Raw genomic sequence first — 12605 nt, 5'->3', positions numbered from 1 at the left:
GACGGACCTTAAAGGAGCAGGCAACCCGCACGGCGCTCTCACTACCACGTGGTCGGCCACCCTCCCTCTCTCCCCCTGCTCCACACAGCACACGCAGAACAGCCGTGCAGAGAAAAGCCACTTTTTATTCCGGCTTCTTTGCCCATCCGGCCATTTCCAGCGGATCCCGGTGCAGGGATGTGCCCAGTCGCAGTCCCTGGTGCTCAGCTCTCTTCTTCTGCAAGAGAAAGCACAGTGAGGCTGCCGCGGCAGAAGGAAGAAGCCACATCCCCACCCTAATCGAAACAGGACCACTGCTCCTCCCTGTGCTGTAGCAATGCCCTGGGCAGCAGAAGTAGGCAGTCTGCACTCCACTGCCGCCCAAGTTGTTATATGTCACATAGTGTAGTCACCGTTTCTAAAACTGGAGTAAAAAAAAAAAATAGAAATAAAAAATCCAAATCCAGAAGAACTCAAGGCCTGCTGTTGTCAGCATGAATTCCAGTCCTGTGCTCTGGGCCCATACCTCTAACACATCCAAGCCCTCCCTGTCCATGTGTAGGCACAACCCCACTTCTTGCTCCCAGCTTTTTTCTTCTCATTCAACAGTCCAACTCTTCCCAATATCCTCTTTCCACTACGTACTACAGCATTCTCGGGGCTGCATCTTCCCCAGCCCCATTCCTTTCATCATTCCACCACATTAGCTCTCATCCTTACCCTATGTTTCCCCTTTCATCCAGATCACTTAAAGGCACAAACCCCTTAGAATACTACAAACCTTCCTCTTCCTCTTCTTCCTCTTCATCCTCCTCATCCTCATCTGAGCTGAAGGTGCCATCAGGCAAGCTGTAGATTCGGATCACCTGTTTGTTGGGGTCTTTGAGGATGAGGTACTTCCCCTCATCCAGCTTCATGCAGATGTCAATGACGCAGCGCAAGATGCCCCAGGCATTCTCTATGCTCAGGTTGATCTGGCTGGCAAACTCATTGGGCTTAAACTGCTGTGTGCCCAAAATCACATGGCGGGCAGAATCCTTCACATGGTAACGGGACACGTACCTGGTGGGCAAGAAGGAAGAGAGGAGTAGCAGGGGATTGATTTCAGCCACCGAAGTGACATCAAAAAAACCCAGCATGATGGGTTTGCTTTTGTTTTCTGAGAAGGAAGAACCACCCTAACTCTCCAACACTGAAAGCTAAGAGATCTCCTGGCCACTGGCTGTTGCCATCAGTTACACAACTGGAATCCTCCCACTATCTCAGATCTGATTGAGCAGTACAGAAGAATTAGCACCACAGATAAAAACTAAGCAATTGCATGATAACTTGCGAGTCTAGACTACAGATATCTCACACCCGAAAACAGAATACTGAATTGCAGAACTACCAAGATTGAGTCCTTTTCACTACCCCCAGCTATTATTTTCATTTACAGATAAGATGATATAAGCTCTGTGTTGGTGCTGTGCAAAGAAATCATAGGAAAAGCACTCTGGTCTGGATTTCTGCAAAACTGGATGGCTGGCAGAAGGCAGCACACACAGCAGCTCACTCAGGCCATCAATAACAGGGCACAGACTCAATTGGTTTTAAACTGACAGTTCAAAACGGGCTGTGGTGATACCTCCTCCTCCACTCAAATTCTCAGTAACGGTGCACTGAGGACCTCAATCAAACTCCTGACAGGTAGCATGGTCACTGCATTTATTTCCCTTGCTGTCAATTTCAGCAAATAGGCTGGGAATGGCAGAGGCTGCCTGCTCGTCACACGCATGAGGTCTTACAAGGTCAGCCATAACAGAGGGCACATCAATCAGATGTTGAGGGAAAGCAGTTAAAGCTAAGGCCTGAGCCACCACTGGCACGTTCACTGCAAGCTTTACCCACTACTGTTCAAACTGTGAAGCAATTTTATGATCATCCAGACTCTACCAACAGTTCTCTACAATATAGATTGTGTTAAATCACTGAGAATGCACCTGAAAGATACTTGGTGTGAAAACCCTGTCTTACCCAAGTTTGAGATATTCTGATCCAGCCAGCAGCGCACAACATGTCCAGCGAGCTAATTTGTAGCTGTTGTTTTTCAGCTCTGTGGCAATCACAGCTCCTCTCTGTGAGTCAAGCTTCTGACGCCAGTCTACTCCATTGCAGTACTAAGAAGAGAATCAAAACCAGAGTGAACCTAACAAGCCAGCAGCAATTATCTCTTCAGCCATTGCATGGGGAAGTTTCTCCTATCTAAACTATGATACCTTAACTAGGGAATGCAAACTTCTACTTGCAGACAGAGTCCCTGCACTGCAAAGGGAGAAATGCAGTACAATGGCTAGGAGAGGAAGTCTGCTAGGGATGGTTAACGAGGGCAGCACTGATAAAGATCAGCTACTGCACAGAGCAACTGAGAACCAGAACAGGGTTCAAACCAACTACCTCATGCCTGGGTGAGGCTTAATAGTACTGCTAGTCCACCAAAGCTATGCATCTCTGATGGAAGGTAACTCAGGGGACACCACTAGATGTTTGTCTCATCTTGCCTGCTATACCTGGCTTGTCAGGCAGCAGTGAAGCAGTTAGAGCTAGCTTTGGGATCTTGTTCTTCCTCACCCTGGAATCCCATTCGTTCAGAGTTTTGATGTTGATGAATGACACTTCTCCATTAGCTCCCGTCATCACCCCATCATGCTCACAGCGGACAATGAGATCTATGTCATCTCCCAGCTTCCACCTTCGGTACCTGCAAGCACAGTCCAGATGGTTATTTCTGACCGTGGTTCTTCTCCAAACCTTTCCAAGTACTCAGCAAAATCCTTTCATCCTTTAACCGTTCATTCGTTTTGATTGTCTTTTCCTTGCAAACCACACTGACATCCTGCACCCTTGTCAAAGCTGGGAATAAGAGATACATCAGCATACCTGTAAGCAACAGAAGCTACTTCGTTCTTATCCATGTCATCTTCCACAAAGGGGTTTGGGTTGGGAAACTTGTATTTCTCCTTTCCCTATATATGGAAACAGAAACAAGCAAAAGAACAAAACTTAGAACTCTCCTCTTGGATGAATACTCTGTTATAGCAACCACAGCTGACTTCCCTACACAGAAAAGACACTGAAATAATTAGGATGACTGATGCAAATCCTCATTTCCATGGTAACCATTTCCCTGTAATCATTACTCCTCTTAGCACTTCAGCTTTAATAAATGTACTCAGAAGCCTGCCCACTTTACCAACAGGCATGGGATTTCCTCTTTGTAAAATAAAGGTGAAAATCATTTTATACAAAGAGTCACATTGCTCACCATAAGGAATCCCACCTGGTTCAAGCTGAGGTAACATCAGTGCAAGCTACCTTTACCAACTGAAACACTTCCGTGCTGAGCAGCTGCATTAAGCAAGTCTGAATAAAGTCTCATTTCCAGACTCTCCACAACTCACACCCTACTGCCCAGGACTGCTTGGCCTTACCATCCTCAGACACTGCTGGGAAAAGTTATGGTTGATGTAAGTTGCTTCCATGGCAAGGTTGCGTGGAGAATTAAAGGAGTTGCCCTCTTCCTGCGGTGGTTCATTAGCTGTTTCACTCACTGTCAGTAGATCTGAGAAAAAAAAAAAACAGTCACAAGCTGTTACACTTGGATAGAACTTCTATCGGCTTCAATGAATCTCTACCACCCATGCTGAAGCAGATCAATGTTGAAAGTACTCTCACAGTCAGCAACATATTGCAGCAATCAGTTTGCTCCAGGTATCTCAGTCTTGGCACTGAGACATAGAATAAATTAAAAAAAAAAAAAAAAGCCACCACCACAAAAGCATAAAGAAAACTGGGATTAGCAACAATAATAAATTTCTTTCAAGAGTTTTCCTCACCAAAATCTGAATTGTCCCTCTTGTCAAAGAAAAGCTTGGATCCAACTCTCTGGACAATGATGTCCCAGGAATACACAGAGCGAGTGCAACTCATCAGTGTGGCCAGGATGGCATCTGTGGCAAACACATTCCCTTGAGTCTTGGCCAGCTATGGATACAGAAAACATTATGTTTCAGCAGCACTTACAGACATACCTTTCCTTTCCCAGCCAAGATCAGAAGTGCTACCAAACCAGATCGTGAATTTCTTCTTCCATACTGAGAAAGACAGATTGCTGGGTACACCGCTGACAGCTATGCCAAGTGTGGAGTACTACCTAGCAATCCAAGCACACTCCTGCTCAGACAAGCAAAAAGAAACCTACTGCAAAATGCAAATCTGCTGTTAAAGGACTTGGTTCCTTACTGCTGACAGAGTCATAAAGAGCAGTCCTTGAGCCTCCCTCATCTCCAAAAAGCAGAAAACTCTAGAAGCAGGTTTTCAAGGAACTGAAGTTCCTTTTCCAGCGCTGTGCAAGTACTGGTTTGTTCACCTTTCCTTGGCCAGTTTTACCTTGACCTAGCTTTGCCTGAGGTCTAAGGAAAGTACCAAGGTAATACTTTGTTTCCATTTTGCAAGCTGAGAGATGTGGATTTTTCCTGTTTGTCTTCGGCCTGACTGTGACCGGTCTTGAACAGCACATAATGAAAAGCACACCCTCTGATTTGGCAAACCAGTGAACATACCTTTCGGATAACTGGGTCATCAGTAGTAGTGACCGTATGGAAGATGCGCTTAATGCTCCTCAGCAGCTTCTCATTCCTCGTTGTAATGCGGTCAAAGGCTTTGTCATAGTATTCTAGGGCTCCACAGCACTCTCTATGGGAGAGGAAGGGAGAATGAGCTTGATCACACAAATACCTCCACTGACAAACCACAAAGGACTGAGGGAACGATAGGGCATTCTACCACTCTCAGCTTTGGATACCTCAGTAGGAACATTGGGACCAACCCAGGAGACCCCTTGTTCTCCTGCCGTCCAAAAATTCAGTCTATTCAGGAAACTGTTTTAGGAACTTACATGTCCTGTGGCTCTGACACCTCCAGGTAGCGCATCTTCATCAGTCGTGGGAAATCCATCTCTTCTTTCACCTCCCAGTCACTGCGAACTTCCACAGAGGAGTCACGAGGCTTCTGCTGCGCAGTCAGAGGTGAAATGGGTAAAGAGAAAGAAACACACATAGCACATCAGGATTCAGGCAAGGGAAGTTGCCTCATGAGCACAGCCAGAAAAACAAAGCCATCTGACCAGGGTCAGAAAGCTGGCTAGTTTACCTGTGACTTCTGGTCCCATTTCTGCCTCACTCCAAACTGCTTCTGAAACTTCTTCTGGAGCCGCAAACGATCCCTACAATGACAAATATGTGAAAAGCCTTACAAGAAGTTCCTGACACAAGAAGCTCCCTGCCACAATGACTCCTACACTTCCAAATAATCACCAGAGGAACAACACTTTCAGGTACCAAGCCACTGAAATGTTTACTGAGAATTCTGTTATCGAAACGCCTGGACCATTAAGAGCTTTGTTCTTCACTTCCAACACCCTTCAAATGTTCTTATCCTTAATAACTACAACACAGCTTTCAGAAAGAGTACATTCTGCTTTAAATTGTCACACATACCTCCTAAACTTGACTCAAAATTTCTCCTAAATTCTTAAATAGCTGCTTCAAATCCATGCCTGCGACTATTACACACATCAGCAAAATTTAAAATATCCTGAAATGCTTTGCTAGGAGCTTTGGTGGATTCTGTTATAGTAACTTAAATTATTTATCAACAGTATGTTCACACACTCCAGAAACAAGTGCAGAATGCTTATATGTGATGCCCGCACCTCTCTTTCTGCTTGGCACTCTTTGGCAGTGTCTGCATGCTGAACTGCAGCATGTTCCGCCGGTCCTTATCTCTCCGAAGGTTCCTCTGTAGAAGTGCAGCAAAGAAAAAAAGGACAATTCAGTGGCAAAGTAATTCTGCATTGCTCTATGTCTCTTTTGAGCCTGCTTCCGAAAATAAGTGTTACCTGTGCAAATCGCATGCGATTCCTCTGGTATGCAGTTTTCTGTGTCCGTGCTGTATCCACCAACTGGAAGCTAGTCTCATCCTCCTCATGGAAATATGCATACTGACTTCCACCACCAAACTGTGACGAGTACTTGTCTGGAAATAAAATAAGTCATCTTGCTGTGAACCTTGGAAACAAAAATATGGCACTCCACCCCCAAATTCTCCTCAGTAGCCTTGACTCAAGTCTAATGCACCAGCTAGTACTTCTGCATTAGATTCCACATTTCCTCCCTGCTCTGAGCCTCCCAGAGAAGCACCAGTCAGCACACAGTACAAACCCACAAGGAAACCCTAAGGACAGGGAGAGCCCCACGCAGCTCTCCAAGTGGTGAGACACACTTCTGAAATTAAGAAGCCTCCTCTGCTGAGGCGTGCAGGTAGCCGGTAGAGCCAGTGTGAAACATGAAAGCAGGTATGACGTTTGAAGAAAACTCTGCACAAAATAAATGGCAGGGACAGCCATCAGACAACACGTACTTGTGTATCTCTTATCCTGATATGTGGCTCCCGTCCAATCCGCCACCTAAGGACAAACATAAACAGTCAAAATGAGGCAGTGTTAATGTCGTGTCCCCCCACAGTAGGGCTTCAAATGGCAAAACAAGGGACTGCTGTATGCTCCTCATTCCCACCTCCATAAGCGAGCCTCACAAAATGCTCACAACTGACAAGGTGCCTGAGAACCATACAACATCATATCCCAGAACAGCTCAGGTTAGAAGGAATCTTAAAGATTATCTAAATCCTGCCACGGGCAGGGCAGTCTCCCACCAGCTCAGGCTGCCCAGGGCCCCATCCAACCTGTCCTTTAAAACCTCTGGAATACCGGGCACCCACAGCTCTCTGGGCAGCCTGTGCCAGTGCCTCTCTGAATGAAGAGCCACCTCCTAACATCTAATCCAGCTCTCCAGTCTCGTAGCTCGGTGGAGAGGCACAGGGGTTCACTCAGCAGCAGCACACCGCAGTACCTTGCCCAGGCGGTCTCCCTTGCTGAAGGGCTGGTAGGGCATATCCTTGAACTGCTCGGGCACGGCGCACGGGCCCCAGCCCGAGGGGTTGTCCTGGATCACTGGGGTCACGAATTTCGCCATGGCTCACAGCTCTGCGGGGAGCAAGCGGAACGTCCCCTCAGTGCCCGCCCGCTCGGTGCCACCGCGAGGGGAAGGAAAGGGGCACGGAGGAAGGCCGGTGCGGGCGGGGGCCCCGGCTCGGCCCCACCGGAACCAGCGGTGACGCCGGGGCGGGGCCGGGGGGTCGCGCCGCCAGCAGACAGGTCCCGGTAGGGCGGCGGAGCGGGACGGGGCGGCCACGGCGTCCCCTCACCTGCGCGGCCACGTTACGGCCCCGATGACGGCGGATACGGGAGCGACGGCGGCGAAGGCCGGCGAGGAAAGGCCGCGCGCAGCACCGTCCCGCCCTTATGGCGTCAACACTGCGCGACGGCTACGCCGCCGAGCGCCACTGTCGTAAAAGAGAAAAAGCGAGGAGCGGAGCACGACTGCCGTAAAGCGCGGATATCCCAGCAGGCGCAGTGCGCCCCGCTGACGTCACCTTCGCCATCGAACTGCAGGGGGTGTGGCTGGCAGTGGGGTTCTGCGTTGTGCCTGTAGCCTTTCATTGCCCTGCTGGCAGGGGCGTGTGGACTGCGGATTCGGCCCTGCAGCCCTATGAGAAGGCCAGCAACCCGTCCTCACCGTGCCCATAACCACGTCCTCAGTGCCACATCCACACGGTTCTGGAACACCTCCAGGGACGGTGACTGCACCACCTCCCTGGGCAGCCTGTGCCACTGCAGCACTGCTCTTTCTGAGAAGAAAGTTTTCCGCATGTCCAATCTGAACCTCCTCTGGTGCAGCTTGATGCCAATCCCTCGTCCTATGGCTGTTACCTGGGAGCAGAGGCCAACCCCCACCTCACTTCAACCTTCTTTCAGGTCATTGTAGAGAGTGAGGAGGTCTCCCCTGAGCCTCCTCAGACTGAACAACCACAGTATCTTGGAAGACTGTTTCTTCCAACTGTAGGGGAGCGAAGGCAAAAACCCAGCAGCAAATCTCAGATGTTCACACATCAGAGAGCCCAGAATTGTCCCTTCCTTTCAGAAGAGCAGCATTCAGTTTAGAGTTGTCTACAGCTCACGGGCTGAAGCCCAGCTGTTTGCAGAATAACTTCCCTGGGCGTCTTGCACCTCACAGTCTAGATCAATATTTTTCAGGCAGAGTACTGTGCGTTTCCTCCCTTATTTACCGTGTTTAAATCCTCCTCGAGAAATAAGTGAAGCAGTCTGCTTCGCCAGGAGGCCATGCCATTAATCAGAAGTCAGATTATTAAAGCAGGTTTCCCCGCAAGCAAAAAGAAAAATCCACTTACAGACACGCGGTTTATAAAATACCATTTGTAACTCTCTCAGGTAAACAGCCTTCTTGGTGACAAACGTCAGTGCTGGAACAGCCCTTTATTCCACAGACTCAACCTGAGCAACGTTGCATTCAAGTCCCGCTTAGGAGACATAAAAGGAGCAGAAAGTCCTAAAGAAAAAATGTGACTAGAGAATGAGTGAATGAAGAGAAAACAAGTAGACTGACAAACCTAAGCTCTGCTTTTCCCTCGCTTCCCTTAGAGTCCTGTGTGAGGTGCTGAAAGGCAAGCATAGCACTGCTGCTGCTCTGAAGAGTGCTTGCACTTCGGGCCCAGCCCCTCAGGCTACCTTGTCTGGGAATGGAGCTGGGTATAAGTGTGGTTCAGAGAGGAAAACAAGCACAGGGAACGGCCAGCACAGAATAATAACTCCTGTGGGCACAGCATAACCTACACCTACCAGTTTCTTATCAAGAGGAAAAGCTTCAGCTGTAAGAAAAATCCAGCCTTAAGGAAGGTGAGATTTGTTCCCCCATTTAAGTGGGATTTACTGGAAGAGGGAACTGGGTGGCTTTGACTCACTCTTATTTAGCACTAGACCCTGCCCCTCTCATCTCGTGTCCTGGGCTGCAGCTGGGGCTGTGCTGGTGTCAGCTCCAGCACCATTTCTGGAGATGATTTGCCATCCGGCCGTCAGCTGTCATTAATAGCACGTGAGGCACACAGTGTCCCAGAAAAGTGCTGACTTTGCTCAAAATACACTGGCTTGCAATCACTTGATCTGTGATCCATAATTTCAGTTAATCAGTTAATTAATCAGTTAATAAGGCTAATCACTTTTCCCTGGAAGATGCTTATGAAACAGTCAGGATAAATTGCTTCCATCTGGTTCTGCATTCTTGTCTTCTGCTTCTCCATTTCTGGGATCTACGCTGGTGTTTGCGGATACATAAAAGAGGAGTTTTGTTCCAGCACTGTGGTTGCTGCAGTCCAAAGCCTTTGCAGCCATCAAAAATAGCCAGTTGTTTCTTTTTCTAACTGAGCAACAAACACGCAGTATGCCTGTACCATATATTTAGCTCCCACTGTCCTGAGCTCCTCAGCAAACCCAAAGAAAAGAGTCATCAGCCCTGACACCTTCCTCAAACTGAGAAGCCCAACATTTCCACACCTCTCAGCTCAGACTCTCTGAACTCTCTGTATTTGAAGCAGCAAATCTCACTGCTGGCTCCTGGTTTTTCATTGCAGCCCACCATCGGTGTGTGCAGCAGCTGCCTTCTTGCTCAGCTGCTCTGGAGGCTCACAGTTTCCATCACTCTCTCTGTGTCCACAGCCTGGGAAGCCCTCCTTCTTCCTTGACATTCCTTTTCACATCCCATTCCTCTCACTGTGCTTCTATCTGCCTCTTCCTGCTGCTTTCTGAGGCCAGGTGCTTTGCTGCTACTTTTTTTTCCTGGAAAAAAAAAAACCAGCCCCCGAGCAGCTCCCCATGCCATGAATCTGGTTTTCAGTTTGCTGCCTGTGCAGCCTGGTGGGGCTGGGAGCAGGTGACACCTGGCAGGGTTGCTGTGTGTGCTGGGAGGGTCCAAGCAGGAAATGGGCTGAGTTCATTCCTGGTCAGGGATTGTGTTTCCAGTGAGAAACTTCCTCCATCTACTTGTTCCAACCATGCTGAGTGCTTCCCACATCTGCTGGGGCAGACTGCATTACCTGTGAAGGTGGACTGAAACCTGACAGAAGCAGGCTTCCCTGCCTTTCGAAACTGTATTGCTTCTGCTCTGGGCTCAGAGCCTTGTCCTGCATCACTCATTCCTTTCATGCTTTTATGAAAAGGCTAAGGCAGAGCTTGCTGGAATTTAGACTGCACCCCAAAATTATCTGTTCTAGCGCTGCCTCTTGCCTGGCTTTGGCCATTCCTGTCGCCAGTGTTGGATCTGTCCCAAGGCTCCCCTAGCCCTGAGCATCAGGGCTTGGAGCACATGCACCATCAAAGACGCAACGTGCATCACGCTCCATCCTCAGCTGCTGAACGCTGCCCTTTCCAAAGCAAAGCTGTTGGGAAGATTGTCTCCTTTGATCTGCATTCAGCGCTGGATTTTATCCCGGCAGCCAACAGGCTAATTCCACGAGTTTATTCTGCAAAGCTCAATGAGAGCAGCTGGTGCCGGCAGCGTCCCTGCTGGCTCTGTGCCTGCTGGAGGCGGGGAGGGCTGGTGCAGGGGCTGGGGTAGGAGCCTGGTGCTGCACAAAGCAAGCTGCAAATCCCTGCTGCACTGTGGTCCTGCTTGTGACCCAAGGAAGGGTTCTCTTCGAGAGCCGGGTGCTTGGATGCTGTGCAGGATTGGAGTTGGGGAGCAGAGTACAGCACCATTGGCTTTCCTTACAAGGGCCCTGCACGTGCTAACAACCGCTTCCTTCAGCATCAGCAACGTTGCAGTAATCTCCGTGCAAAAAAATCAGCATCTTCTGGGGCTAAATGTGCTCTGCAAATGCCCCTGCCCAGCTGATCCCTCCTCTGAAAACATGCTGCTTATGACAGCCAGGCAAAGAGGTCTAAGCAGGACATTAGCAGGAGCTGAGGCAGAGCTGGTTCTGCTTTAGCCCTTTTCTCCTTACCTCCCTAAAGCAATGCTACTGAATGACCATGAAGCCACAGTACAGAGGCCACCTATACATCCCCTCTGCCCTAAGGCTTCAGTCTCCAGGAGGAAACGTCCCCATGAAAGGGAACAGGGGCAAGATACGCAGAGCAGCCCCATATTGCCACCCCCTCCCCCCCATCTCTCGGTCAGTTGGAGATGCTCGGATGTGGACAAATGTCCGTCTGGAGGTACACGGGGAGCTGAGCCCTGGGGCTGTTCCTTTCTCTCCTCTTGAGCAGATTTCGGTGCCATCTGCTCTCTGCTGGCTTTGGAGGAGTCAGCCTCGTGCTTTTGTCTCCTCGGGCAAAACCATGCTGCATACAACCCCCACCGGGCTGCGGGTGCTGCGGGGCAGCCGGCAGGAGTGTGTGTCCCTCACTCTGCTCCGAAGAGCTCCTGCTGCAGCAATCCAAAGTGTTCCTTTCTTTCCTCTTCCCTGCATGTCCCTCCAGAGCTGGCACTTCCCAAGGTCACTGCTGGCACCCAGGGCAGACACTTGTACTGAAGCAGCTTCTAACACTGTGGATGGGGCTGAGAACTGTGTAGGAGGGGACTAAGCTGGCACCTCTTGGTTTGAGATGGCCCAGAAAGTGATGCTGAGGGGCTCAGAGCCCTGCATTTGCTCTGACCTCCTAACACTGCACCTCCCCACCTGCTGCCTGGACCCTGTCCCATTGGAGCAAGTCAGATTCTCACATCGAAGTGGGTTATGTCCTTGGGTCTACTACCAGATTTCCTGCAGGAAGGAAAGCAAACAGAAGTGGGGAGTCCTGAAAAAAAAATGAAAAATGTCCCCAGTGCCCCACGTGCAACAGCAGGATGCCGGTCCAGGTCCTGCCATCAAAGGCTGGACAAACTTGCAGGTCCTCCGGCTCTGCTCAGCGCTGTTTTGGGGCCGGGCTGCTGTGCTGGGCTCATCCCACGGGATGGCAGTGCCTGCTCAGCCATGGGCTCAGCCCCGCTGTTGGCAGCAGGGCCTTCGGCAAATTGCACAGCGGTGGCGGCTTCTGATTGACGGGTCCCCAGAGAGCAAAGTCTCTCGTTTCCTCTAGCCCGGAGGGGATCGGGAGCAGCAGGAGAAGCAGCAGCAGTGCAAACCTGTTCTCCATAAGCCAGTGCTTTGCCCTTGCAAATCTGTTTCTGGGTCTCAGCCCACGACCGTACATCTTGACCCCTTTGCAGAAGCTGCTGGCTTCCTCATCACTGACTTTGCGCAATGTCAAGAGCCAATGGCTGCAGAGGGCACCGAGATCTCCTTGTCCTCATGCCCAGCCCTACACCCCCCATCTCCCGTTTGTGTTGACCTGGAGGTTTCAACAAAGGGAAAGTGAAAGGAGGACAGTGGGGTTTGGCATCATTCACACATTGTTCCTCTTGGTGGAAAACCAGCACAAGTGACAGTGTGCTGCCAGAAGGGTTCACGTCTGCACCAGGCTGGGATTTGCAGCCCAGGATCCTGCCACATTGATGTGCCCGTAGGAAGCAGCATGGCCCTTGCTCTTCCCAGAAATAATGGTGAGGCATTGAAACAGGCTGCCTGGGAAGGTGGTGGAGTCACCGTCCCTGGAGGTGTTCCAGAACTATGTGTGGATGAGGGACGTGGTTGGTGGGCATGGTGGGGATGGGATGGGATGGTGGTTGGATTGG

The 12605-nt window shown here is 50.0% G+C and overlaps 1 protein-coding gene across 2 annotated transcripts; it reads right to left on the bottom strand.

Moving 5' to 3' along the window:
- Positions 1-105: 105 nt before the first annotated feature.
- Positions 106-7441, bottom strand: EIF3D (eukaryotic translation initiation factor 3 subunit D). Of its 2 annotated transcripts, none has more exons than XM_031600093.2 (15): positions 7285-7441; positions 6930-7063; positions 6439-6484; positions 5918-6054; positions 5732-5817; positions 5170-5242; positions 4916-5031; positions 4581-4713; positions 3855-4002; positions 3450-3580; positions 2899-2984; positions 2590-2719; positions 1996-2138; positions 761-1041; positions 106-217 (listed from the first exon to the last, which is right to left on the bottom strand). In XM_031600093.2, exons 2-15 carry the CDS (start codon positions 7050-7052, stop codon positions 204-206), a joined length of 1647 nt encoding a protein of 548 aa, XP_031455953.1. In that variant the 5' UTR covers positions 7053-7063; positions 7285-7441; the 3' UTR covers positions 106-203. The 2 variants fall into 2 exon arrangements, with proteins under 2 accessions (XP_031455953.1, XP_031455954.1); XM_031600094.2 differs by having other exon boundaries at positions 4916-5028.
- Between the last annotated feature and the right edge of the window lie 5164 nt (positions 7442-12605).

Source organism: Phasianus colchicus, chromosome 1 (genome assembly GCF_987193195.1).
Source record: "Phasianus colchicus chromosome 1, bPhaCol1.hap1.1, whole genome shotgun sequence".
In the NCBI taxonomy this organism is placed as follows: Eukaryota; Metazoa; Chordata; class Aves; order Galliformes; family Phasianidae; genus Phasianus; species Phasianus colchicus.
Note: the sequence above shows the minus strand (reverse complement) of the source record. Positions and strands in the feature narration are given on the sequence as shown.

Bases quoted from the DNA above. Each gene is read 5' to 3' on its own strand.
- EIF3D (XM_031600093.2), bottom strand. From the start codon at position 7,052: ATGGCGAAATTCGTGACCCCAGTGATCCAGGACAACCCCTCGGGCTGG. The intron at 5,818-5,917 runs GTAACACTTATT...GCACTTCTACAG, and splicing joins ATCGCATGCGATTTGCACAG to AGGAACCTTCGGAGAGATAA. The intron at 4,714-4,915 runs GTAAGTTCCTAA...CCTCTCCCATAG, and splicing joins GTGTCAGAGCCACAGGACAT to AGAGTGCTGTGGAGCCCTAG.